Source organism: Pleurodeles waltl, chromosome 5 (genome assembly GCF_031143425.1).
Source record: "Pleurodeles waltl isolate 20211129_DDA chromosome 5, aPleWal1.hap1.20221129, whole genome shotgun sequence".
Lineage (NCBI taxonomy): Eukaryota > Metazoa > Chordata > Amphibia > Caudata > Salamandridae > Pleurodeles > Pleurodeles waltl.
This window is the reverse complement of record NC_090444.1, coordinates 40,285,153-40,312,969: the sequence shown is the minus strand read 5'-3', so window position 1 is coordinate 40,312,969 and position 27,817 is coordinate 40,285,153. Positions and strand designations below refer to the sequence as shown.

Below are 27,817 nucleotides of genomic sequence, written 5' to 3'. Positions count from 1 at the left end.
ATGCCACTATGCCCAATGGCCATGCCCAGGGGACAAAAGTCCCCTGGGCATGGCCATTGGGCAAGGGGGCATGTCTCCTGTCTTTGCTAAGGCAGGAGTCATGCCAATGGAGGTTGGGCGTCAAACAAAAAGGTGCAAATCCGGTTTGAGGCCTGAATTTTGCCTCAGACCTGACTTGCACCGTTTTTTGACGCACAACCCCCATTTTCCCATACGCCGGCGCTGCCTGGTGTGAGTCATTTTTTTTACGCATACCAGTCCGCAGCGCCGGCTAACGTCATTCCATTAATAAGGCGCCCGCATGGCGCGTTGAAATGGCGTTAGCCGGCGGTAAAATTTTTGACGCACAACTGCGTTGGCGCAGTTGTGCGTCAAAAAGTATAAAAATGGGCCTCAATGTATCGCACTACCAATTGACGCAAGACTTTGTCTTATTCCCATGCGCCCAGGATTTCCTCACATCATCACTGGGAATCAAAAAGATCCCCGCATCGAAGTGAGGAACCAAGACTGAGCACCGAAAATCAATGCAAACCCCTTGCAGCATGGAAAGAAATGATGCAACGTCTGTGCCTTGCTGGAAAATCCAACGCACACCTTATTTTTCCACACATCTCCTTCTCTGCATTCTCTGTGCATGTAATGTTTTACTCAAACCGGGTACTTTGTGTAATCCAGATACAACTCTTGATTTCTAAGATTAAAGCCTCTTTTTAACTTGTAAAAGTGATATTTCAACTTGTGCTTATTGAATCTTTATAATTGTAACCTTAATTTATTCAGATAAATGTCATCTATTTTTCCAAACCCATGTGCTATATTTTTGTGGTGGTTTCACTGTGTTACTGTATGATTTATTGCACAAATACTTTACACATTGCCTTCTAAGTTAAGCCTGACTGTTCAGTGACAAGCTGCCAGAGAGTGGGCACAGGATAATTTGGATTGTGTGTGACTTAATCTGACGAAGATTGTGGTCCCTACTTGAGCAAGGGTGTATGCCTCTGCCAACTAGTGACCCCATTTGTAACAGATGGACAACTATAATTGTGTTCTGGATAGGAATAAAGTAGGAAAGTACCATCTTGCCTTGCATGTTACTCCCATTTTTCACATGAATGTAAGTTTCTTTTTGCCTGTCTCACTGGGATCCTGCTAGGTAGGACCCCAGTGCTCATAGTTGTGGCCTGAATGTGTGTATCTGTGTAGTGACTAACTGTGCCACTGAGGCTCTGCTATCCAGAACCTCAGTGCTTATGCTCTCTCTGCCTTTAAAATTGTCACTATAGGCTAGTGACCATTTTCACCAATTCTAATTGGCACACTGGAACACCCTTACAATTCCCTAGTATATGGTACCTAGGTACCCAGGGTATTGCGGTTCCAGGAGATCCCTATGGGCTGCAGCCTTTCTTTTGCCACCCATAGGGAGCTTAGACAAATCTTACACGGGACTGCCACTGCAGCCTGAGTGAAACAACTCACACGTTATTTCACAGCCATTTTACACTGCACTTAAGTAACTTATAAGTCACCCATATGTCTAACCTTAACTTAGTGAAGGTTAGGTGCAAAGTTACTAAGTGTGAGGACACCCTGGCACTAGCCAAGGTGCCCCCACATTGTTCAGGGCAATTTCCTGGACTTTGTGAGTGCGGGGACACCATTACACGTATGCACTACATATAGGTCAATACCTATATGTTGCTTCACAATGGTAACTCCGAACAAGGCCATGTAACATGTCTAAGATCATGGACTTGTCCACCCATGCCAAATCTGGTATTGGGGTGCAAATCCCATGCATTCCTGGGGCTCCACCATGGACCCCGGGTACTGCCAACTCAGCTCTCTGGGGTTTTCACTGCAGGTACCGCTGCTGTCACCCCTCAGACAGGGTTCTATCCTCCTGGGGTCTGGGGAGCCCAGTCCCAGGAAGGCAGAACAAAGAATTTCCTCTGAGAGATCCCTTTAGAAATAGGTGTTAAGGGCAGGGGAGGAATAGCCTCTCCCAGCCTCTGGAAATGCTTTGAAGGGCACAGATGGTGCCCTCCTTGCATAAGCCAGTCTACACCGGTTCAGGGAACCCCCAGTCCCTGCTCTGGCATGAAACCGGACAAAGGAAAGGAGAGTGACCACTCCCTTGTCCATCACCACCCCAGGTTTGGTGCCCAGAGCTCTTCCTGTGTGTCCCAGACCTCTGCCATCTTGAATCCAGTGGTGTGAGGGCACAATGGAGGCCTCTGAGTGGCCAGTGCCAGCAGGTGACGTCAGAGACCCCTCCTGATAGGCGCTTATCTCACTAGTTGGCCAATACTCCTCTGAGGGCTATTTGGAGTCTCTCCTGTGGGCTTTTCCTCAGATAAAGACTGGCAAGAATTGACCAGAGTTCCTCTGTATCTCTCTATTCAACTTCTGCCAAGGATCAACCGCTGACTGCTCCAGGACGTCTGCAAAACTGAAACAAAGTAGCAAGAAGACTACCAGCGACATTGTAGCACCTAACCCTGCCGGCTTTCTCGACTGTTTCCTGGTGGTGCATGCTCTGTGGGCTGTCTGCCTTCACCCTGCACTGGAAGCAACAAAGAAATCTCCTGTGGGTTCATAGAATCTTCCCCCTGCTCCAGCAGGCACCAAAACTTCAATGTCACTGGTAATCTGGGACCCCTCTCACCCTGATGAGCGTGGCCCCTGGAACCCAGGTGGTGGACCCAAGTGACCCAGACTTTCCAGTGGTCCAGCTGTCCACATTTAGAGGAGGTAAGTCCTTGCCTCCCCCCTCCAGACAGTAATCCTGTGTATCATGTGAACTGCAGCTGCTAGGGCTTCTGTGCACTTTTGCAAGGAATCCTTCATGCACAGCATAGCCCAGGTCCCCAACACTCCACCCTGCATTGCTCAACTCACTGAGTTGACCTCCGGCTTCATGGGACCCTCTTTTGTAGTGTTGAGATGACCGCCATGCTCAGTCTTCTTGAACCCATGTGGAAGGACTTCTGTGGGTGCTGCCTTCTTGTGCATGGGCTCTCTGTGTTCCTGAGGGCCCCCTCTGTCTCCTCTCCCATGTGGCAACATTCTGTTCCTTCCTGGGCCTGGGCAGCACCTTTTTTCTTGAACTACGACCTTTGCAGCTAGCAAGGCTTGTTTGTGGTTCTTCTCCAAAGAAACAATGCTGCATCCGCCAGCATTCCGTGGGACATCTTGTGCCCAAAGGAGAAGTTCCTAGTACCTTTAGTTGTTTGCAGAATCTTCAGCTTCTTCCATCCAGAGGCAGCCATTATACACCTCCATCCAGGGTTTAGTGGGCTCCTGCCCCCCCTGGACACTTTTACGACTCCTGGACTTAGTCCCTTTCCCTTGCAGGTCCTCAGGTCCAGGAATCCATCTGCAGTGCTTTTCAGTCTGTTGTGGTCTTTGCAGAATCCCCTATCAAGAGTTTAGTGTGTTTCTGGGGAAGTAGTATCACTTTACTCCTACTTTTCAGGGTCTTGGAGTGGGGTATCTTGGACACCTTTAGTGCTTTCTTACACTCTCAGTGACCCTCTACACACTACGCTAGCCAAGGGGTCCATTTGTGGTTCGCATTCCACTTTTGAGTATATGGTTTGTGTTGCCGTTAGGCCTATTGCATCCTATTGTATTCTACAGTGTTTGCACTACTTTCTGACTGTTTTACTTACCTGATTTTGGTTTGTGTGTATATTTTGTGTATTTTATTTACCTCCTAAGGGAGTATATCCTTTGAGATATTTTTGGCACATTGTCACTAAAATAAAGTACCTTTATTTTTAGTAACTCTGAGTATTGTGTTTCTTCTGATGTAGTACCTATATGGCATAAGTGGTATAGTAGGAGCTTTGCATGTCTCCTAGTTCAACCTAAGCTGCTCTGCTATAGCTACCTCTATCAGCCTAAGCTACTACAACACTACTAATCTACTAATAAGGGATAACTGGTCCTGGAACAAGGTTTAAATACCATCAGGTACCCACAATAAGCCAGGCCAGCCCCCCGACAGCTAGACAGCTGTAAACCTACCACTAGAGATTTAGGAAGATCATCCAGAGTATTATTGGAAAGAATGGATATCTTCAACCTAGTGGAACTCGGGAGGACACAGAATGGTCAAAGAAGGAGTTACTCTTTTCTCCCCATCACACAAGACTTTCTCCAGCATAGATTCCCTTCTCATTCATCCAGAACAGGTTACATACTTTGGACTGGCATGATATTTGGACCGTACATGTTGGATCACGCCCCACTTGCGGTAGAGTATCAGGGTAAGGCATATGTAGCGCTGATATCACAATGGCATTTCTAAGCCCGTGCCTTTTGCGACCAGGCATGGGCATACTGAGAGCGAAATCTGAGAAGCAGTCAGGAATTTTTTTGATGTAAATGTTGGAATGATGTCCTCTGCTGGGGTGACTTGGGAAGCATTTAAAGTTATGATAACAGGCAAATGTATAGCCCTAACGCACGGGGTACGGAAAGCATTGGGGCACATGGTTATGAAACTAAAACTAAATATGAGAGATAGACAGACAAGTCCCACATGATGAAACAACATTTGGGGGTTTACATAAATTAATGGCTTAACTGACAAGGCATAGGAAACACTGGGAAAGAACAACTACAGAACATATACAGAAACCCAACAGAAGCAAGAAGATAAATCTGGACATTTACTGGCATGAATGGTAAATACAGAAAGAGGTGGAGGGCAGTTGTTGCCCCTAAAGCTGTTACAGGGAAGATAGTGACAACACAAACCGATATACTAGATACATTTGCAGAATTCTACAAGACATTGTACTCGGAACACAAGGGTAGTGATAACATAAGTATGGACAACATTTCAAGCAAAGCGAGCCTACCAATTGTAGATGAAGATGTGAGAACTATATTGAATGCCCTAATAGAGGAGGCGCAGATTAGGTGGGCTATAAAGCAAATTAAAACAGAGAAAACACCTGGCATTGATGGGCTGACAGCTGAATTCTATCAGACATATGTGGACCTACTATTATGCCTGTTACTAGCTATGTACAGGGAAGCATTTGAGAAAGGGGTATTGGCCCCCCCAAAAAAGAATTCTGTCATTTTTAATGCCTGCTCAGAGTAGGCATTAAAATTACACACCCATTTTAATCAAGGGGCATCCCTTTGCTCTGCTGCACAAGCGTCAACATTTTTTATGTTAGTGCAGCAGAGGGCCACAACACCATCCAAAAGTTTGATGCTAGTGTCCTAACAACCGCCATGGTGCACAATGTTATGAATGCAGCATACCCATGGTGTCATTAGATGGGGTGGGGCAATGTAAGAAAAGTGGTGCATCGGGACCAATGCGCGACTTTCTTGCAAATATGCTCCTAAATATGCACAGAAGGTATAAGAACTCAGTCTCAAAGTGGCAAAACAATGCATAGCCCTGAGATGGATGACTAAACTGTTACCCACGCAAAAACAATAGCTACAGAAATTTGCAAGGTGGGTGAGGGCCGAATGTGGGGAATGACGTAGACTGATTTACAATGGAGTGGTACAGTGAGGGAAGGTGGTATGGGACCCATTTGAAGTCAGATTGCAACAGGAACTGGGAGACCTTGAGCTTGAATTTATTGCAGATAAAACTGATGTATGACGATTTATAGATGTGACATGATAGTGTATGCATTGAAACTGAAAATGTGATAACATTTTTATTTCATTGTACACATTTCTGGCGGTGTGTAGGCTGATGCTATATGGTGTTACCTAGATCGCTCTCCTTAGTTGGAGAGGGGAGGGGAAGGGTGTAATAGAACAGTGATTGAATTTGTAAGGTTGTTCCTTTTTCTATTTTATCATGACATAAAAGCTAATAAAGATATTTGAAAAAATAATATTATTGAAGCAGGAAGCTGTTTTCTAAATTGTTTTTGAAGGAAGTTTCATTTACATAGTGTTGTATAATTTGAACATTTGCATTCAGTCAAATGTATTCCACCAAATTTCATTGCAATTGTATTTCACAGTTTTAGGCTCATTTCACTTATACTTTTACTGACACTGCACTTTTAGGATCATTTTACTTATACTTGTAATGACACTCTCTGCACAAAGTACCCTCTCTTTTCCCTAGGCGGATGGTATTTTGCAGGGTCTGTATCAGGAAGAGCTGATCTTGCTCATCCTGAGCTGAGGGCCTGTTTTTTCAGGTTTGAAGCCTCGAAGGTTAATGCATGTATCCTGGTATTTTTCAGAGTTTTTGCATGAAATGCAGACAGCGCACCTTGAATCGAGAGAGAAGCAATAACTGTGCAGATCTTTATTATATGGTTTTAATCCTGAACATTACTTTGGGCCTGATTTAGATGTCGACAGAGGGGAATACTCTTTCACAAACATGACAGATATCCTGTCCGCCGTATTGCAATCCCATTATATCCTATGGGGATCTCGTTTGTGATGAAGTATTCCATCTGCCAACCTCTAAATCACGCCCTAAGATCTTTAGGCCCAGATTTATGCTGGCCTCGTGCCATTCCAATTTCAAATTAGTGTAATTTTTTAAAACTAATGTGGCGTTGGAAGGGGAAAAGTGCCACGCCATACTTACTAAGTGCAGCACCACTTTTCATAAATCTGCCCCTTAGTTTCATTGAAACACATTTGGAGCAATTTTTCATTTCATTCGAAGTATACTCCATCACCCAACTCTTGACTGATCTACGTATACCTCTGTCTATGTCACTTTCCTTTTTTTCCCTAAAATTCATAGACTAAAACTGCAAAGAAATATTCTTCCTACAAGCTAAAACTGCCGGACAGTATGGACGATCTTGCGTATGTTAAAGTGCAAGTGTAATAAAGTTTAGTGAACAAAAAAACTAATTAATAAAAATGTCTACACATATAGATTGTAGAGTCTTAGAAATAATAAAAATATGAATCCTATACCTATACACTAAATGGATCCTAAAAGTACACACATAAATCTTAAAACATTAACATTAAAATTACCTCAACCTAAAAGTGGTTCAGTTGTGAAGAAACAAAACTAGAAGTCCAGCCCCATACAATCCATGGTTATGGAACACGATTATCAATTAAGATACTAGTGCACATATCAAAGTGCAAGTACAGTTAAAATTAACATCCAGTTAAAAATCATTGATAATGTCTAATCAAACAAGTTGGTGGAAGGTGGCCTTACAGCATATATCCAGCTAATGATAAAGCAGCTTTGTAGTTCCTCATGTTTCTTTTTAGCAACTGGAGGTGGAGATAAAACATTCTTAGATGTAGTGACGTGGCACAAAGAAGCATAAAGTGCATAACAGTTTCTTGGCTTCCCAAGATACAGTTGCACATGTCATTCTGGATCCAGGGGCATTCAACCAGGATTTTGTGAGGGTCTACACCTTTAACGTTTCTAGTCTGAACATAAGGTATATTGCCCATTTTGTGCAAGGGAGTATCCGATTAATAAATGACTCCCAGCAGCATTTCTTACTAAAACACTTTTTCTAGCTTCATGCTTTTGTTGTGTGTAGGACAGTTATTTCTTTAGCATCTGTAATGTAGCTGTAGGCACCATCTGTGCCTTTCAAAGCATTGCCCAGCCTGTAACACCTATTTCCAAAGGGAGAGGGTGTAACACCCCTGTCCCTAAGGAAGTCCTTGGTTCTGTCTTCCTGGGCTTGAGCTTCTCAAGCAACAGGAGGGCAGAAAGCTGTCTCTGAGGTGGCAGCAGCTGCGGCTGCCTGGAAAACCTCAGAAGGCTATAATGGCAATACTGGGGGTCCTCTAAGGAGCCCCCAGAGTACATGAAATCCTGCAACCAATGCTTGCAAAAGCCTTGGGGTATGATACCAAACATGACCATATTCAGAGTTACCATTATGTTGTTGGACATAGGTATTGACCTATGTCCAGTACACGCATAACATGTCATCCCTGCACTCACGAAGTCTGGGAAAATGGGCCTGGAATTCGTGGGGGCACCTCTGTTAGTTCAGGGGTGCCCTCACACACAGGTACTTTGCACCTTGCCCTCAGGGCGAGAGGGCCTGCCACAGGGGTGACTTGTTAGTGACCTGGTGCAGTGTAAATGGCTGTGAAAGGGTGTTTGCACATTTTCACGCAGGCTACAATGGCAGTCATGCAGAAGCCTTTGCATGGGCTCCCTGTGAGTGGCTGCAGTCCATAGGGATCCCTTGGAACCCCAATGCCCTGGGTACCTAAATCCCATATACTAGGGATTTAGAAGTGGGCAGTATTATGCCAGTTGTGGGTGAAATACTGGGTTACCAGTATGCAACAACCAAATTTAGAAGAAGAGAGCATAACTACTGGGGTCCTGAGTAGCAGGATCCTAGTAGGCACAGTCAAACACACTGACAATCAGGCCAAAAGTGTGGGTTACCAAGATACAAAGAGGCTACTTTCCTACACACACACCCAAACGAAGGACAATAAGGCTAACCTTGGCCAGTTGAGACTTCATTGTCTAAGTGGTGATAAGTGGAGAGTAGCTCTGCAATAGAGTGGTTACTTTCTTTATCATCCAGTATGTGGTCCCTTCCCTTTGGGGAGGTGACCCAACCTGTTTGGTTAATTTTAACTAGAGAACAGTGAAATGCGTGCACTACATATAGGTCAATACCTATATGTAGCTTCACATTGGTAACTCTGAATATGGCCATGTAAGGAGTCTAAGATCATGGAATTGTCCCCCCATTCCAAATATGGTATTGGGGGGCCAATTCATGCATCCTCGGGTCTCCACTATGAATCCTCAGTACTGCCAAACCAGCTCTCTGAGGCTGGCACTACAGCTACAGCTGCTGACACCTCACAGACACAGTTCTGCCCTCGTGGGGTCTGAGAAGCTCAGTCTCAGGAAGGCAGACAAAGCATTTCCATTGGGAGCAGGGTGTTACACCCTCTCCCTTTGGAAATAGGTGTTACAGGATGGGGAATGCTTTGAAAGGCACAGATGGTGCCCTGCTTGCATAAGCCAGTCTACACCGGTTCAGGGACCTCTTGTCCCCTGCTCTGACGCAAAACTGGACAAAGGAAAGGGGAGTGACCACTCCCCTGTCCATCACCACTCTAGAAGTGGTGGCCAAAGCTCCTCCAGTGTGTCCAATACTTGCTTTGGAAGGAGTGGGGGCACTCTGGAGGGCTCTGAGTGGCCAGTGCCAGCAGGTGACACCAGAGTCCCCTTCTGATAGGTTCTTACCTGATATGGTAGCCAATCCCCCTCTGAGGGCTAATTAGGGTCTCTCCTGTGGGTTCTCTTCAGATTCCACTTGCAAGTTTCCAGCAGGAATCCTCTGCAAGTACTACTTCACCCTCTGACCTCGAATCAACCACAGCCTGCTACAGGAACCGCTGAAACAGCAACAAAGGGATATTTTTCTTCTGCAACTTCAGCTGCAGCCAGTAACTGCAACAGTTTCTGCAGTGTGCACTCTCTGAGGACTCCCTGTCTTTACCCTGCACCAGAAGGACCAAAGAAATTCCCTGTGGGGTGATGGAGTCACTCCCCTGCTCATGCAGGCACCTTCCAAGTCGACAACCGGTTCTCTTGGACTCCTCTCACAGTGACGAGCGTGCTCCTTGGAACACAGAGGGTGGACCCCATTGACACAAACTGTCCTAAGGTCCTGCTGTTGCAATTTGGAGTAGATAAGACCTTGTCTTCCCACAGAACGACAGTACCTCTGTGCACTGCGTCTTCTTCATCTCCTGAGGCCTCTGTGCACTATTTGTAAAATTCCTTTGTGCACAGCCTGGTCCAGGTCCCCGGCACTCCATCCTGCGACGCTCAACTCGCTAAGTTGATCGCCAGTGGCGTGGGACCTTCCTGTGTAGTGCTGCCCCAACTGCATTTTGCACCTCCTTTATCCCCATGTCCTTGGACTCTGTTGGGTGCTATCTGGTGCTCTGAGGGCTCTCTGAAGTGCTGAGAGTACCCTCATCCTCCTCACATAGAGTTGAGGCCCCCAGGTCCCACCTGGGTCCAGAGAGCACCTAATTGACACAAAATGAAACTTTGCCGGAACCAAGGCTTGTTGGAGGAATCCAGCACCAAAAGTCACCTGCATACAACTTCACTACGTGGGACATCTTTGCATCATGCAGGAACCCCCTGGCACCTTCCTAGGGTGCATTTCTGCAGTCTTGTCCAACCGGGGACTCAATTTTTTCACCCACTTCTGGGTTGGCAGGGGCTCCTGTCCTTCCTGGAACTTCTTTCGACTTCTGGACTTGGTCTCCTTCTTTTGCGGGTCTTCAGTTCCAGGAATCCACACGTTTGCAAATTTAGTTGGTTCTTGCAATAATACCAATCATGAGGTGTAGTGTGTCCTAAGGGAACTTGCAATACTTTACTCCTGTTTTTCTGGGCTCTGGGGTGGGGTAATTTACTTACCTTTACTGTATTCTTACTCTCCCAGACACTTGTCTAGGGGGGAATTTGTGATTCGCATTCCACCTTCTTAGTATATGGTTTGTGTTGCCCATAGACCTATTTTCGCCCATTGCATTCTATATCATTTCCTATTGTTTGCAATATCCTATGTCTAATTACTTACCTTATGTTGGTGTCTAGTGTATAGATTGTGTATAATACTTACCTCCAGAAGGAGTATTGCCTCTAATATATTTTTGGTACTGTGTCACCGAAATAAACTACCTTTACTTTTTTAGTAAGACTGAGTATTGTCTTTACTTGTGTATAAGTACTGTGTAACTATACGTGGTATTACATGAGCTTTGCATGTCTCCTAGTTTAGCCTAAGCTGCTCTGCTATAGTTACCGCTATCAGCCTAAGCTGCTAGAACACTACTACTTCAATAATAAGGGATACCTGGACTTTGGATAAAATGTAAGTACCCAAGGTACCCACTATAAACCAGGCCAGCCTCTTACACCCCTTTGTTCTAGTTAAAGCACTCAGTCGCTCACCAAGGTTGAAGAATCAATGTGGGGCCATGTTTCACCATGCCATGGCAGCAAGACCTCATCAGTCACAGCAGCTTCCAGGTGGAACACTGAAACGTTCTCAGGAATTATGCAGCAGCTGGATATGCAGGGTATCCCTTGTAGCATTGCACCACGAGCAGACGCTTCTGTAGGGATCTATCTTACGAACAATGAGCTGCAGATCCAGGCTCATTCCAGCACTCAGCTGGGTACTTGATTCATGATGAGGTAACCTCCAACATTCCAGTGAGTACTTGACTCTTTTTATTGATTATAACAGCTACAGATGATTTTTCAGCATAGCAGATGCCAGGCTCTATTTTCAGCACACAGTGCCATGATGCAACATCCTTGATTGCTCACAAGTCGCCCCTTAGAGCACCTCTCTGGTTATTTAATCTTTTAGACTGGTTTTGATCCAACAATAAACTTTCAGTGCTGTGGTTACACAGTCCACTAATGGGGCACATGGACCACCGGCAGGTGCTTGTAATAGCTTCAGTAGGGCCTACCACAAAGGCACATTACAGAATGTGCCTGACATCTACAAAGGAGATACATGACAGAGGATACAGTGCCTGATCCATCAGTAGCATGGGTCCTTTGGCATGTTTGCACAATACATCTCTGTTGGATGGAGCCCACTCAAGGGACAAGTAAATCAATTCACTCCTCCTGCAGGTTTAGTGCTTCCTTTCCTCACTCACAGGTAGGATTTATTCTTGTCACCTAAGACAGTCCAGTAAGTCAGTTTGAGTCAGCCAGGCCAGGTACCAGGCCTAGGGCCTGAGTCACAAAGGTAAACGTAGACTTTTGGTATAAACTTAGACCAAAAGTCTAAGGGACATAATTATGAAAAGTGAAGCACCTGTTTCCTTGTGCCCCTCAGCAACCGCCTAATGCCACCATGTGTACACCGTATTGTAATGGTAGTTAGGGGGACTAGCAAAGCACCCAGAGGCCCATTCAATATAATGAGAGCCTCTTTTTAACATATGCAAAGAGCAGGCATTACAAATGGCACAAAGGAGTCTCATAGATTCCTTTGCCCATTTTTTCAAGCCTCTCAACCCCGGAATACCCCGTTGCATACATTATGCCTGGAGTATTCATAATGTGGCGAAAGGGGTTACAAAGTGGCACAATGCATGCATTGCACCACTTTGTAAAGATAGTGCAGTGTTATTGCCACCCTAACTGCACATTAGCATCAAAAAAATGATGCTAATGTGGTTCAAGGTGACACTAGGGTCTTTATAAATATTGGCCTATGTTTCCAACTTTTAGTTATTCACAGGGGAAGTTATGAGTAGTATCTTTACGTCTGCACTTAGGGCAGAATATCCACACTCGGGCGGAATCTCATGCACTACTCAGAATACAATATTCAGCATATTACATAGTAAAGTGCAAAGTTTGATAGCAGCAGAGAAAAGGATCATCAGCAAGACCAAGATCATCCATTCCTTCCCATTCCTTTATTGCCTTTGCTCTAATAGACCATACATGCCCCAAAAACTTTGCAACTGTGCAGACGAGCACAGGTCTAGGATCCAACCTCGTAACTCTCTGTGCAATTGCACTATAGTGTGTTCCTAAAGTCCTAGCAACAGGTTTAATCCATGTCCTGCAGGGCTCAACGTATGCCTGGCACGCAAACAAGACATGACCATCTGTTTCCTTGCATTGCTTGCAGCCCAGGCATATAGGTGAGACAGCAGAATCTGTTGACCAGTTATCTGTAAAGGCCCTCAGGGAAATGGACCTTATTCCAAACTGAATGTACAACCTCCTACCCCTGGGGACCAGGATAAAATAAATACCCGGCTCTATAAAGCTTTTGGCTTTAAAATCTAAAAATTCACTTGTTAAAGAACCCCACCCCAACACTAAGCCCGGGCCCAATACTGTCTTTTTAATTCTGCCCTGAATGGAAATTCCTCTCAATGTTCAGAGCTAGATCGAACTCAATCCCTAGGGTATGTGACATTCTCTTTATATTCATGAGCCTGGTATCTTGTGCTTCCTGGAACACTTTAGTAATTCCCTAAAGATGGCTGCATTCTGCTCAAGCTCTTCTGTGACCGTCAGCCTTCTCGTGAATGGCAGTGGGCGCAATCTTGCCTTATCATAAAAGGACTTCCCGCACAAATCCAATTTTAGCAGAAGGAGCGGGGTGCTAGGATGCACCTGAACAAGACTCCTGATGAACTGATGTTTCGTCTGAGTCAGGTCGCTGAGACCAGAAATGTCCTAGAGTTCTCTACCAGACAGTGCTGAAGCTTGGACGCTGCCACAGGCTTCAAAGAAGGAGCTCTATGCTCCTTCAGCATTACTCCAATCACTTGTCTTAGCTTATTGCCCATTTTGTTAATATGGTGGTGCCAAACCATATTATCTACCAGCTTGATATCTAAATAATCAAAGATGTTCACACTCTCAAGAGTTTAACTCTCCCATGGCCAGACTCCCCCTGAATGCCTTATGCAGGTTGATAACCATAAATTTGGTCTTACTGGTGTTAATAATTAGGCCCCAAAATCTGCAAAATTTTGCCAGGAGCCTTTGAAGGCCAACTGGAGTCTTAAACACCAAGAGGGTATCATCCATATAAATTTGGGTTGCAATGTTATGCCTCCCAATTGAGGGGGCATCTGTCAAGGGGATAGACATAAAATTTACAAGTTCATTCAAAAACAGAGAAATGAGTAGGGGCAAGGACGCACCCTTGCCTCACACCTTTATCTATTGCACCGAATGACTGCCTGATTGTTCTCATGTAGGCAAATAAGAACCAATATGCCACTGGGCATACCCATATCCTCTAAGACGGACTATAATTTATCTCTTGGGACTGTATCAAAAGCCAATTTTAGGTGGATAAATGTTACATATAGACTGCCTTTGCCTACCACTACAGCCTTCCAATATAATAACACAAATCTAAACACTTGATCAATTGTGCTAGTCTTCGGACTAAAGCTGGCTTGGAAAGGAAATAGAATATTCTGGTCCTCAATTCAATCTAAAATAATGCCCTACTAAAAACATTTTTTGCTGCCTCAATCAGGCTTATAGGCCTATAGTTGGTGGGGGAATCCCTAGTCCCCTTCTTATAGATTGGTACAACCTCAGCAGATTTCCAAGAGAATGGGAGCCCCATGTACAATGTGATTAGCCAATTGTAGCATATAAGTAGCCCAAACTTCCATTTCATGCTTGACTATATCACCTGGGATTCCATCAGGCCAGGGGCCTTTTTGCCCACAATGGCATCATTAGAGCCTTATAATCTCTGACAGCTTGACCATGTCCATGCGGCTGGGTAAGACCACTATTGTGTTGAGCTTGCATGGGTCAAATATTTGTTTTCTAGAATAGAGGAATTCAAAGTGTTCCACCCATGCCTCAGGGGAAATAATGCTGTCAAAATCCAATTGGCATTTAGGGGGTCATTCTGACCTCGGCGGTAAAAGCCGCTTACCGCCGGTCAGAAGCCCGCCACAACACCGCCGCGGCCGCGGTTAGCCACTACGGACATTCTGACCCACAACTGCCAAACCTCCAAAAATCCGACCTCCACTGCAGTCCGCCACATCAGCGGCCAGTGGTAAACTGGAGATGACCAAACCTCCACCGCCACGCCAACAGAAATACGCCCATGCCATTACGACCCACAAATCCACGCGGCGGTCTTTCGAACGCGGTAGTCCATTGGCGGTACACACCGCCGCGGTCAAAATACACACACCTATACAAAACACTACCCCATTGGACAATGTGAAACACACACACCTGAAACACATACACACACCACTCCCACACACCCAACACAATATAAAACACACACCCACATCACCCACAAACCCCTACAACCAAAGATCAGAGACGAAGGAGAGAGAGACACATCAGAGAATAAAGAGCTATACACACAGAGGCACACTACAACATCACACACACCACAAATAAGCACAAAGCACCACACACCAACACACATCACCACATACACCACCCCACACCTCATCCACACCACCCCATGGCACCCCAAAGGCACCCACGTTTTTCGGACCAAGAACTCCGGGTCATGGTGGAGGAAATCATAAGAGTTGAACCCCAGTTCTTCGGCTCACAGGTGCAGCACACCACTATAGCAAGGAAGGCGGAGCTATGGCAGCGGATCGTGGACAGGGTCAACGCGGTGGGACAGCATCCCAGAAATAGGGACGACATCCGCAAATGCTGGAACGACCTACGGGGGAAGGTGCGCTCGATGGTGTCGCGACACAACATCGCAGTGCAGAAGACTGGCGGCGGACCCCCACCCACCCCACCAGAATTCACAGCATGGGAGCAAGAGGTCTTCAACATCCTGCATCCTGACGGCCTCTCTGGAGTACACAGAGGAATGGACTCTGGTAAGTCGAATCTCAAATACTTCATCCACCCTACCCCACCAGCATGCCAACCCACACCCCCACCCTCACCCCCAACCCCCCAGCACACATCCTCCCTGAGAATGTCTCCCCAGCACAACCCACCCAACCCAACACCAACCCCTGCATGCCACCACAAACAATGGACACCCATCACCTAAGCATGACCACTGCACATATCCATCCCCCCCCCACAAACCACCCTCACAACACCTCCCCCAAGGGAATGCCTGCACTGGGGGATAAGGGCACCCATAAATCTCACGCAATTGCACACACAGAAACAATAACCATACTCTCTCACCCCATGCAGGCCCCGAACGCCAACACACCGGTCAGGAGGGTCCAGAAATGTCCATCCCACCCCCGGAACAGGCCCCCAGTGATGACAGCAGCTCTGTCGACCTGGAACCTGATGACCAGCCCGGACCATCGGGGAACTCTGGGCAGTGGGTACCCCACACACAGACACAGGCCACAGCAGACCCAACCCCCTCTGGCAACAACAGCACAGCTCCCACCCAGCGGGCCCATGCCTCTGTCTCTAGGACAGGTCAATCAGCAGTGTGTCTGCCACTACAGGGCACCCAGGCTAACCCACCACCCCAACAACAACAGGGACCTGGGGGCAGTGGTAGTGGGCACACCGTCCAGGGGACAGAGGCCGGGGGAAACAGGGCAACTCGGAGGGCTGCCGTGCGACAGGGGGGGGAGGAGAGGCCCAGGGAACCCACTCTCCAAGAGGCCCTCACCACCATCATGGGAGCATACCAACACTCCCAAGAGACGATGGCGACGGTACTGGCCAGGTTCACCGAGATCCAGGCACAGCAGGAGGAACGCTACATGGGGTTCAGCAATGAACTCAGGAACATCGCTACCGCCATGGGGACCATAGTCCAGGCCCTCAACAGGATAGAAAACACGTTGCGGGACCATGTGGCACCACACAGGGCCCCTGTCACTAGCCAGGAACAGCCTACCACCTCCGCCGGCGCTAGTGGACAGGAGGCCCCCACACAACGACAGGCCACCAGAACCCCACCTCCTGCTGAGGAACAACCACCCCGCAAGAGGAGCCTGAGATCCAAAAAAAAGACAGAGTAGGATGCCAAGACCCCCACCAGCATGAGGTACCCCCTGAAGACATCCCACTGTCCCATATTGCCACCCTGTCCAACCTTAAACAGCCCCTGCTCCATCCTTCCACAGGCATATGGACAATGCACCTGTCAGACTGAGAACTGGACTCTGCCATGGACATTACTCCACCCCCACCCATCACCGTTTCACTATCATGGACCAATATCTGAGCACAAAAAATAAAACAATTATTGCACAGAAAACATTTTGGAGTCATGCTGTATTCTCATCAAATGAATTACACATAACAGTTCAATATATGTGATGTCAATTAGTGATGATAACATACCAATGTCAATACGCTGTAGTTCATGGGCAAACCAAGCAGAAGTCAGGCTCTGACTCATAAAGCACTGAGAAGGGAAGGGAAAATAAAAAAGTTTGTTTAAAAGAGCTGGGGGGAAATACAGTAAGTAGAGATGCAGGAGGCGCTAAGTAAATGGGAAATGGCGTGGGTGAATCTTACCTGTGTGCTACTGAAAATACTGTTGTATAACAGTTTCCCTGTTGTCTGTGTTCTCCCCGTCGTCTTCCTCCTCTTCACTCTCCACAGGCTCCACGGCTTCTACAACACCACCATCTGGGCCATCCTCCTGCAGGAAAGGCACCTGGCGTCGCAAAGCCAGGTTGTGAAGCATACAGCAGGCCACGATGATATGGCACACCTTCTTTGGTGAGTACATTAGGGATCCACCTGTCATATGCAGGCACCTAAACCTGGCCTTCAGGAGGCCGAATGTCCTTTCTATGACCCTCCTAGTACGCCCATGGGCCTCATTGTACCGTTCCTCTGCCCTGGTCCTGGGATTCCTCACTGGGGTCAGTAGCCACGGCAGGTTGGGGTAACCAGAGTCACCTATTAGCCACACACGGTGCCTCTGTAGCTGTTCCATCACATATGGGACGCTGCTATTACGCATAACATACGCGTCATGCACTGACCCAGGGAACATGGCATTAACATGGGAGATGTACTGGTCTGCCAAGCAGACCACCTGGACATTCATAGAATGGTAATTTTTCCTGTTTCTGTACACCTGCTCATCGTAATTTGGGGGTACTAAAGCCACATGGGTCCCATCAATGGCACCAATGATGTTGGGGATATGTCCAAGGGCATAGAAATCACCCTTCACTGTAGGCAAATCATCCTCCTCTGGGAAAATGATGTAGCTCCTCATGAGTTTCATCAGGGCAGACAACACTCTGGACAAAATCTTTGAAAACATAGGCTGAGACATTCCAGATGACATGGCCACTGTTGTCTGGAATGAGCCACTATCCAAAAAATGGAGGACTGACAGAACCTGCACTAGAGGGGGAATTCCTGTGGGATGGCGGATGGGGGACATCAGGGCTGGCTCAAGCTGGGCACACAGTTCATGGATAGTGGCACGGTCAAGTCGGTATCGTAGTATAATATGGCGTTCTTCCATTGTCGACAGGTCCACCAGCGGCCGGTACACGCGAGGATTCCTCCTTCTCATCGCAAGTCCCAGCGGACGGTGCCTAGGAAGGAGAATATGGAGCACAGAGTCAATCAACTCACAGGTACGTTCACCACAGCTTGCACAGTACACGAAAAGCTATGGATTGCTATGTTTGGATGTGTGCCAATGCAAGGCCTAGGCCTGTGTGACGCAGTTGAAATTAAGCCATGTGGGCCCTTGAAATGGCGGCTGCCTGACCTGTGAAGTGGGACAATGGGATGTGAGGTCAATGCGCTGGCATGGCACACCGTGGCGGTAGGCGGTCGAAGACCGCTGTACGAAGCCGCATTGGTTAACATTGAACCCTATGGGATTCAGGAGCCAATGACGATGTGCGCTGGCGGTCGCGGTACGCACCGCCGCGGTACGCACCGCCGCGGGCGTGACTGCCATTTTCTATCTGCTTAATCACTCGAGACCTGATCATCCACAGGAGAGGACCTATACTGCAAGTGCTGCTGTGAACTCGGTCTGGAAGTGACAATGGCTGCTGCGACTGGGGAAAGGGCCCCTGCCTTCACGTCTGAAGAGTTGGAGAAACTTGTGGATGGGGTCCTCCCCCAGTATGCGCTACTCTACGGTCCTCCAGACCAACAGGTGAGTACCCTGAGTGCACATTGATTGGGTTATGCCTGTGTGGAGTGGGGTGGATGTAAGTTGGTGGGGTGGGGAGAAAATGAGGAGTGCAACGCACAACAGATGAGAGAATGGCCCACATGGCAAGGTTGGGGAGGGGGGGGCATGTACTCCAAACATGCAGAAATATCACGTTTTCTCTTTCCCACCCTGTACATGTCAAACAGGTGAGCGCCCATCAGAAAATCGACATTTGGCGTGCCATCGCCAAGGAAGTCCGGGCCCTGGGGGTCTACACCAGACGGGGCACCCACTGCCGCAAGAGGTGGGAGGACATCCGCCGCGGAACCCGAAAGACCGCCGAGTCACTGCTGGGGATGGCCTCCCGACCTAGGAGGGGTGCCAGTCGTACCCTGACCCCCCTGATGTCCCGTATCCTGGCGGTGGCGTACCCTGATTTGGATGGGCGCTTGAGGACATCACAGCAGACACAAGGGGGTGAGTATATGCACATTCTGCTATCCTTACGCGCAGTTGAGGCGTCTGGGTGGGGGAGGAGGGCTGTGGGTGACAGTAGGCCAGGGCGCTTTCTGTAGTGTAGTCCCCTCCCTTAGACATGGCCCTGTGCCCCCGCCCCCCACCTCTGTAGGGTGCCAAGTACAGCTATCCATGGTCCTGCATCACCCATGTGCGCGTCTGTTGTCCCTAGACCTGTTGGCCTAGTCACAAGTACTGAGTAGTGTACCCCAATTTCGCGGCTTAGTGCATGAGGCACCTGAGTCTGTCCTCTCCGCCAACGGTATTGACAAGGCATGCACTCAACTTTGTTTTATTTCTCCCCCCACCCTTATTCTTTGTCTTCTTGTGCATTAGCATCATCAGGCGAAGGAGATTTGGCGTCGGAGCACGAGGGAGCTGCAAGTCACAAGGCCCCAGTGGGCACTGGAACAGACACCGAGGGCACCAGTGATCCGGAGGGCGAGGGGAGCACCACAACGGGGACCGGTGAAGACACCAGCGACACAGACACGTCCTCGTTTGGGAGCTCCCTAGCGGTGGCGGCAACATCTGGGCCCCCCGCCTCAACAGGTACAGCCGCCACCCAGCGCTCCAGCTCCGCCCTCCCAGCAGCCCCTCAGCCTTCGCTCCGTGCCCGCTCGCCCAGGAAGGCGGGCGTCTCCTTCGCCCCAGGCACCTCAGCCCCTGCCCCAGTTACCCCTGCTGCCCTCAGTGCGGAGCTCATTGACCTGGTGAGGACGCTCATTGTTGGGCAGACTACCCTTTTGAATGCCATCCAGGGGGTGGAAAGGGAGGTGCATCGGAGCAATGCCTACCTGGAGGGCATTCATTCGGGTCAGGCTGCCCATCAACGATCGTTCACTGCTCTGGCCTCAGCACTGACGGCAGCCATTGTCACTGTCTCCAGTCTCCCTCTTCTAACTGCCTGCACCCTTTCTCTGTCTCCTGTTCCTCAGCCTATCCCATCCACACCATCAGACCAGCCTGCACACACCTCAACACCCAAGAGCAGCTCATCCAGACACAAGCACCACAGATCCCACAAACACTCACCCAAGCAACACCCAGATGCAGACAGGGCAACAGTCACTACCACCTCTGTGTCCCCCTCCTCCTCGTCTCCCTCCTCCCTCCCTGTGACGTCTACACTCACACCTGCATGCACACCACCATCAGCCAGTGCTTCCATCACCAGCACACCCTCCACTACAGTCCTCACACGTGCAGTCACCACTCCCACTGCCATTTACACGTCCCCTGTGTCCTCTCCCACTGTGTCTGTCACCCCCTCTTCCAAGACACATAAACGCAGGCAGCCACCCACCCAACAGCCAACCACCTCACGACAGCCTACGTCTCAGTCACCTGCACCCAAAGACAGCACACCTGACTCTCCTACAACCACATCCTCTTCCTCCACTTCCATCACCACTACTCCTACCCTTTACCTTGGTCCTAAGAAATATTACCTCTCTAATCTTAACCTCTTTCCCTCCCCTGACCCACCCCCTCCATCGGTTAAGAGTCCCAAGAGCACCTCAGCCACCACCAGCCCAGCTTCGAGTGTCCAAGTGGTGCATGGCTTCTGGAGTCCACCCTTTGGCGGCAGTGACACTTCACTGAGCAGCAAGGGGACATCCAGACCACCCCCAGGCAAGAGGACACGGAAACTGAAGGGCCGCCGTGAGAGGACTGAGACGGCTGCCCCCAAGGAGCTAACAACGGCCACTTCACCTGCCACAACAGCCAGGGGAGGCAAGGGCCCGAGAGCCCCATCTAGGGAGCGAAAGGGCAGCAGGGCGGAGAGGTCAGCCAGCAGGAGCGCGGAGCAGGAGGGCCCCGCAAGCCCCATCCCGCCTGCAAGGGACGACAGCAAAGGGCCCAGGACTCCGTCCCCGAAGGGGCCTGCCACTGCACGGTCGGAGGGCGAGTGAGCAGGGTGTCCAGCCCAGGTCTGGCTCCCAGACTTACTGGAAGAGCACCGCTGAACAGGGCCCCGCCGTGAAGATAGGCACCGCTGAACAGGGCCCCACCGTGCAGAAGAGCACCGCTGAACAGGGCCCCGCCGTGCAGAAGAGCACCGCTGAACAGGGCCCCGCCTTGCAGAAGAGCACCGCTGAACAGGGCCCCGCCATGCAGATGAGCACCGCTGAACAGGGCCCCGCCGTGAAGACAGGCACCGCTGAACAGGGCCCCACCGTGAAGATAGGCACCGCTGAACAGGGCCCCGCCGTGCAGAAGAGCACCGCTGAACAGGGCCCCGCCGTGAAGACAGGCACCGCTGAACAGGGCCCCGCCGTGAAGATAGGCACCGCTGAACAGGGCCCCGCCGTGAAGATAGGCACCGCTGAACAGGGCCCCGCTGTGCAGAAGAGCACTGCTGAACAGGGCCCGCCGTGCAGAAGAGCACCGCTGAACAGGGCCCCGCCGTCTCAAGCACCGCTCCGCTGGGCCCTTCCTGTCAAGCACCGCTCCGCTGGGCCCTTCCTGTCAAGCACCGCTCCGCTGGGCCCCGCGTCTCAAGCACCGCTCCGCTGGGCCCTGCCGTCTCAAGCACCGCTCCGCTAGGCCCTTCCTGTCAAGCACCGCTCCGCTGGGCCCTTCCTGTCAAGCACCGCTCCGCTGGGCCCCGCCGTCTCAAGCACCGCTCCGCTGGGCCCCGCCGTCTCAAGCACCGCTCCGCTGGGCCCTTCCTGTTAAGCACCGCTCCGCTGGGCCCTTCCTGTCAAGCACCACTCCGCTGGGCCCGCCGTCTCAAGCACCGCTCCGCTGGGCCCCGCCGTCTCAAGCACCGCTCCGCTGGGCCCTTCCTGTCAAGCACCGCTCCGCTGGGACCCGCCGTCTCAAGCACCGCTCCGCTGGGCCCCGCCGGGCCCCGCCGTCTCAAGCACCGCTCCGCTGGGCCCTTCCTGTCAAGCACCGCTCCGCTGGGCCCTTCCTGCAGACACAGTTCACGGTTCACTGTGGCCATCATGCATCCTCCTTGACCAGTGGAGCAATTCCTCCACCTGATGGACTGTGGCTTTGCACTCCCCAGGATATGGCAGTGGGCAATCCACCCACTGTAGAGACATTGAGAGACTGTGGCTTTGCACTCCCAGGATATGGCAGTGGGCAATCCACCCACTGTAGAGACATTGAGAGACTGTGGCTTTGCACTCCCCAGGATATGGCAGTGGGCAATCCACCCACTGTAGAGACATTGAGAGACTGTGGCTTTGCACTCCCCAGGATATGGCAGTGGGCATGGTGGCCCCTTCGTGGATCTGGCGTGGTGGACTCATGTGGCTGAGGAGCCCCCCCCTTCCCTTCCCCCTGAGGTGCCTGTAGTTTTGTCATCAGATGCCCCTGCAGTGTTCTCTCCAAAGGACTCAGGTCTCGTGTGTGGGCTTTGCCCTTGTGTTGCTACACTTTGGCCCACGGACAAATCGTTAATACGTAAAATGTGCAGGACTGATTTCTTCAGTTGTCCACTGCTGTGTATATAGTTTTTTAAATGTAAATATTTTTGCTAGTTGACCAATACTTATCGGAGGCTATTTTGGACAAAAATATTTATTGACAAATTGAAAATGTCATTGCTTTTTTTACGGGGGTTTGGGTGGTGTCACTGTGACTTGTTGCTCTGCATTGGTGTGTACATATTGGGGGGGTCGCATATGTGTGTGCCCGTAACCTTTCGTCCTCCCCCCTCCTGTGTGTCGTAGGTGCAGTACTCACCGTTGTCGTCTGCGCCGGAGTTCGTACTCGTGGTAGATGAGCAGGTAGACGAGAGCAGGTATGATGTTCAATTCGGGTTCCATGCTGTCCTCCGTGCTCGTGGAGTGCGTAGAGGTGAGCGTTTTCCCATTCGTAGTCTGTTTCCGCCGTGTTTTTATCGGCGGGGCTCCCGCCCCGGAAAAGGTGGCGGATTGGTGGGTCGTGATGGTGTGGGCGGTACATTGTCTGCCGCCTGCCTGTTGGCTGTGACCGCCGCGCTGTTTGTTTGTCCCGCCGTGGCGGTCGGAGTGTTAATGTGGCGGGCTGTGTTGGCGGTTCCCGCCAGGGTCAGAATTCCATTTTTTGGACTGCCAGCCTGTTGGCGGGTTGGCCGCCGCTTTATCACCGACCGCCAGGGTTAGAATCACCCCCTTAATGTCCTCCCCCCTTTGCTTACCAGATCCCAGAATCTGACATGATCATGTGCCTTATATGAGGCTTTAAGGGACTCCCATCTATTAAGCTCCCAAATTTCCCTTGTCTGCACCTAGTCCGCCTTAAACGAAGCACTAAGCATAGAAATTCTATCCCAGTACAGGGATCTAATAGCTTTAATCAGGACAGCCCTTGCCAGTCTATAATGCTTGTCATACCAACTTAAGTGGTTTGGCTTAGTCAATTTTCTTTCTTTCTTGACCCCATGCGCAATAAAATTTGAGCGTACACCTCCGAAGAGAGTAAGATGGATATAGGCCACATCAACACCACTATTGTCTCCAGAAGGGAGTGCATTCAGTTGGTCCAAGGCTGAGGACCCCGGCTTTCAAAGCAATGCTCTGCCACTTAAGGCAGCACCTGTTGTGACATCCCTGGAGTTCTTGTGTGCAAGCAAACGGGCATCCGTCCTTTTTACGGGTCCCAAATAATGACTTTAATGAGCAACATAAAGGGTTGTGATCACTCTCAACTGTTTTAATAATTGCCATAGCCACCATTTTGCTTGAGGTTCAGGGATATAAAGTCTTTACCTGTGCTCCTGTGCCTGGTTCACAGGAAGTGGACCCAGATACATGCACCAGTTTATGCCTATCAATCAGTTACCCCCGCATACTGTCATCGTGAACAAATGAACCAGGTTTTGAAGCAGTATCTCTACTACATGCAAGATGGAGCACATTGATAGAGTTTCCAGGAGCAGCATTGAACATTTAACCACTCTGACTATGATGTTGTAAGGTAACCCAAAGAAAACATTACTATGATTTCATCCAGATTTATATATAATCCCTACTTCTATGAAACCAAGAGCACGGCTGTGTGATACACAGTTGTGGTAGGAGGCTAGGTGGTACTTTGTCTGATAAACTACACAATCCATTTTCAAACTCCATTCAGCAACATTAAGAGAGAAAGCAGATGCATAGCATGGGAAGCAGAATGTGGAGGATCAGCGCAAAATTGCTCTTCAGTCCCGTTTGGGGTTTACAGAAAATGGGCTGCAATTTCAATGTCCAGAATGTGCAGTTTAGGATGTACAGGTAGGTTTGAGCTGATCAATCAAATAATATACCTCTTACTTGGAGTTTGACATACAATGCATTGAGCAGGCAAAGTTACAGAGTTTGCCAACTGTTGACTTCTTGTCACACACATATGATCTATAATTCCATGCCTGTGGTCAGCTATGTCACACTTTTACGTCCTGACGTCAGGGGGTGCCCCTTTATACAATGCCATGCACTCAACTTGCTGTGAATACCTCTGGGTTATGCAATCTTGAAACTGTCTAGTTGCTGCTCTGAAGTAAATAGACTCGGTGCTCTGATTCACAGCACAGTGGTGCAATGGCTGCCTGAAAGTCAAACATTTCAAAGAATTGGATTCCACCTGGATGTAGTGTTTTAGGCCACAGGGCAAATTTGTCAACAGATCATCTGAAACCCTTTGAGGAGGGACCAAACCCAGAGAAATGCAAGAATCATGATTACTGTTAAGAGTCACAGATCTCTTGGAGCAGACATTGGTCTTGAAAAGTCTAGCACATACGTCAAGCAGTTATGGGGTACACTGGCCTGCTTCACATGTAGTGTTGCTTGTTCCTGACAAAGGATACAAGTTGACAGCAGTAGTGTGATGAAATCATCAGAAGAAGATTAGGCTGATGCCTTGGGCATGAAAACATGTAAATCTGAACACTGTGCTATGTACAGTGCAGAACACATGCAAAGTCAGAAAATAAAGGTGCAATGAACATGTTTGACACTTTAATGGCTGTTTTCTAGCAGTGTTATCTTTTGACACAAAATCCTGTCTACTAATGTCAGTAGATAGGGTTTTGCATCCAAAAGCTTGGGTGGTTTCATGGAAACGCCCATGTACCACCCATACAATACCCCCTTGCCTCTAAGTAGCACAAAGCAATGCTTTGTACTGTTTGCATTCCTTTTCCATACAAACCAACGCAAACACCAATTCTGTTGGTTTATAACTCCCTAAAAAGGTTTTGCTTCAGGTTTGCATTAAGACAGTAACATAAGCCTGACGCAAAACCTTTATAAATCTTGACCCTAGTGTTAAAAATGAAGCAGCAGCATCTGATGATGTTTAATGAGTTGTGGACTACTGTTTATCAGCAACATATAGCTGAGATGCAACAAGGGGTAAACAAAAGTAACACCATGCCAATTAATACATCAGTATTCTCACTGGATAGCAAAAGCGTCAATTAAAATACAGTTCTGTTTCTTCAAGACTCTGACCTGTCCCTCTCTGAATCTCTCAGCATCAGTGTATATGTTCCCACCACATCTGTGCAGAAATAACTGATACAGACATCTGATGCTTCTATAATTCCTTTTTCTCCTGTCAACCCCACCACCCCTATTGCAAACCATAATAATAAAAAGAACAGTGACAACATAAACAACAATAGTAATTACTATTATTATTATTATTATTAATATTATTATTATTATTATGATTACATTCTCGATTTGTCTCCTGAATGATAAATCCAAGTCCAACAATTTCAGACTTCGGTCACTAGAATTGAGGTGGGTCCCAGTTAAGGTCTTTTGTCAAGCCCTCTACTTCAGCTACTGTTAAAAGGATGCCTTTATCCCAATTCAATTTTAAAACACTTCAATTTAAAGATCTTCAGTTCAGCATCAGTCTTTCAGCCATCTGATATAGATGGTTGTAGCCTAATCACATTTTAGCAAAAAAGAACAGATGATGCAACAGAGCAGATAACTGCAAAGATCAAATGGCATGGACAAGAGATTTGACAAATGCAGAACTTTGTAAGATGTCAACAAGTCAGCTGAATGAAATGACTAATTAGATAGATAGAAGATAAACCAAGACAGGACACCACCTACCAGTTTGGCAACACAGAGACAATCTTAAAGAATGGTGCAATTGACCATATAGATGCTGCCGAAGGGGCCAGAAGAGTAAGATCTGACATCTTTCACTCACCCGACCAGGAGCAGAGATTATTCAAGAAGAAAACTAGCTCTTCTTTAATACTAGAGCCTGCATTAAATTCTGCTAGCCCTCCATTAACACCCTGTATGGTTCCAGATGTTTTGCCAGTAGCTGTGTAAAAACACTGCTGGAAAATGTGTTACTAGTTGAGCGGAGTGAAACCCTACTCAAGCACCAACACAATTTCTATCAGGGTGAAGTCACAAGTAAATGCCAACTAACCTATGCTTTACCTTCTGGTAGATTGGAACACGTGCAGTCAGGCAATGTGTAAAGTATTTATTCATCACACAAACAGCTTTAAAGTGAATACACAGCACAAGCAAAATCCCACACCAATTTATTTGGCACCATTCCAATCAGTAGATCCAGATATAAAGAATGTTAAAGCTATAAATAAAAATGGTGGCTAGAACCACAAAGTGCTTACTGTGGTTACTTGGAACTGGGAACATTTCACAAGTTGAGGCTGACAGCGATGGAGAGTGGGCCGGACACAGGGACCAACCTAGGCCTACTCAACAAGGTACATTAAATTCTGCTTGCAGAGTGATGCAAAGTCCTGTTCGAGGATGATTTGTTCAGTAAAGGAGATGTGGGGTCCTTAAGTGGAGATGCGTTGTACAGCATTGGTTCAGAGGAAGCCCCTGTGGCAATGCAAGGTCTATACATGGAGATGCATCATGCAGTGACATTTCTGAGGAGCTGAGGTGGAGCTGTGAAGTCCTTGCATGGAGATGGGTTGCACAGCGGCAGTTACAAGAGCTGTGGTCTGAAAAAGGGTGTCCTGCGTTAAGCATGCATCACACAGCGGTACCAATGGACAGACATGGCAGTTGATGCGTCATGCTGCACCAGTTCTGCCGGGACCACAAATGGCAGAGTAGTTTCAGGCCCACTTCAAAGGGTCCAGGACTGAGGTGGCACCTTTGGGGGATATGAATTGCACCTGCCCAATTCCAGGTGCTGGGTTCAAGATTGTTGGAGCCTGTTTTGACACTGATGCTCTGCTCATGAGGCCAGCCTACTAGCCCATGGAGTCTCTCTAGGGTCCTGCATTCAAGATGCAGGTCTAATCCTTTTAACTCAGGCAGGAGGTCAGAGGGCCACAGAGTAGCACAGCAGGGCAGCAGACTGGCAGTCCTTCATGCAGCAAAGCAGCTCAGAAGTCTAGTCCTTCTTCTCAGTCTCCTACAGGAGCAGATATGCATTTTAAAGTAGGTCAAGGGTCTTATTTTTATACCTGCTACCTTTTTTGAAATAGGAAAAATTTCTAGAGAACTCCCTTGAAAGTCCTTGAAGTTTCCAAAGCTCCAATCTGGCTACAAGAATGTAGGGGAGACAAGTCCTTCGAGTGAAGGCAGAGCACAACCTATTTGATTGCAAGTGGGGCTATGCCACACACCGTCCTCCTCAACTTGCCAGTTCATGGGCTGTCCAGGAACACCTAATACCTCACTTGTGTGGCTGTCTGGGAAGAGTAAGCA

The 27,817-nt window shown here is 48.5% G+C and overlaps 1 protein-coding gene across 1 annotated transcript in view; it reads left to right on the top strand.

Moving 5' to 3' along the window:
* Positions 1-10,979: 10,979 nt before the first annotated feature.
* The window catches only part of LOC138296966 (olfactory receptor 2D2-like), a 95,438-nt gene continuing 78,600 nt past the window's right edge, over positions 10,980-27,817 (top strand). The window contains exon 1 of the mRNA XM_069236482.1: positions 10,980-11,190. Within this exon, the coding sequence (XP_069092583.1) occupies positions 10,980-11,190 (211 nt within the window). The remainder of the gene's footprint in view (positions 11,191-27,817) is intronic.